General features: G+C 50.0%; 1 protein-coding gene across 1 annotated transcript in view; it reads right to left on the reverse strand.

Annotated features, from left to right (window-relative positions):
* The window catches only part of TARS2 (threonyl-tRNA synthetase 2, mitochondrial), a 17384-nt gene extending 16520 nt beyond the window's left edge, over nt 1-864 (reverse strand). The window contains exons 1-2 of the mRNA XM_017546368.2: nt 717-864; nt 180-376 (exon numbers count right to left, since the gene is read on the reverse strand). Coding sequence (XP_017401857.1) covers nt 180-376; nt 717-782 — 263 coding nt within the window. The 5' untranslated portion in view covers nt 783-864. The remainder of the gene's footprint in view (nt 1-179; nt 377-716) is intronic.
* Nucleotides 865-1206: the final 342 nt, after the last annotated feature.

Raw genomic sequence — 1206 nt, forward strand, 5'->3', positions numbered from 1 at the left:
AAAAAAAAAAAAAAGAAAAACAACAACGACAACAAAAAACAAAAACACATCCTTAGGAAAGGCTACCTTGATGGGGATGGGAAAGAAACAAGCAGATCAAGCCTTCTTCCCCTGCTCAAGTGCAGAGAAAGTAAAGGGGCAGAAGGATAATCCTGGTAGTTACAGGATGGGCCTGTTACCTGATCTGCCGGGCTAGTTGGTAGGGGGTTGTGTTCCATGCCACAGCATCAACTTTCTGGCCTCCAGGAAGCGATACCTTAATAGTCCGAGGTTCCTTCTGTGCCATGCTTGCTAATCTCTTTAGCTGAGCAGCCCATAGCTCCTCAAAAAGGCCAAGCCGCTCTGCCAACCAGTGCGGAGGGGTCGACACAACTGCCTGGAGGGAAAGATATATTGGCAGGTAACATATGTCCCATCACCGTTTCGTAGAATTGCGGATGATAGCACTATGGGATGTTTACGCCTTCGTCCGAATTCCTAGTCTTTAAAGGGAGGGTGATACAGGACCCGAGGCTGGGGGCCCTTCGAGCTCTACGCTCCCCAGACTGCTAACTCGAGAATTAGATCACAAGTTTAGCTATGAGGTAGCTCTGTCTGGGGACTCGGAGGACGAGGGAGAGGAGGGGGTGGCGTGAGGCTGGGTTAACATAAAAATTCTGGGGCTTTGACTGGGCTGGGTCTGATGCGGATCGGAACTTTGGGGGTAACTGACGCACCGTGTGTAGCCCGTAAGCCTGTAAACCTTGGAGCCGGAGCCGCTGCCACCTCTGATACAGCCCCATGTTCCTTCATACCGATGCCTACATCCTCAAACGGATTATCGCCGCTTCTCCTCCACAAGTTTCCTCACTGGCTTCTGATCCAACAAAGTCCGTGTCTATTGGTTACTATAGCTGCCACTCTAGTCTGGCACCACCTCCAGGAACTCCGAAGAGGTACACCCTACACAGCACTAGCAGCAGAGTGAGTGGTTCCGGCTGACCGGAACACCGAAAATGTAACACACCCTCGCAATCCACAAACCCGAGGCGTTTCAGCTGAAACGCAAAAATAGCAATTAGGCGTCCTGTGGCTTTGAGGACAAGGGCAGGTGAACTTTTGGGGAAGAGAGTGGGAGAAAAACAGATAGGAAATGGTAGTAATTTCCCTTTAGCTATACATTTCCTTCCTTCCTTCCTCCTTTTCTTTTTTTTCTTTCCAGCTCTT

Source organism: Cebus imitator, unplaced genomic scaffold (assembly GCF_001604975.1).
Source record: "Cebus imitator isolate Cc_AM_T3 unplaced genomic scaffold, Cebus_imitator-1.0 Scaffold188, whole genome shotgun sequence".
Classification (NCBI taxonomy): Eukaryota; Metazoa; Chordata; class Mammalia; order Primates; family Cebidae; genus Cebus; species Cebus imitator.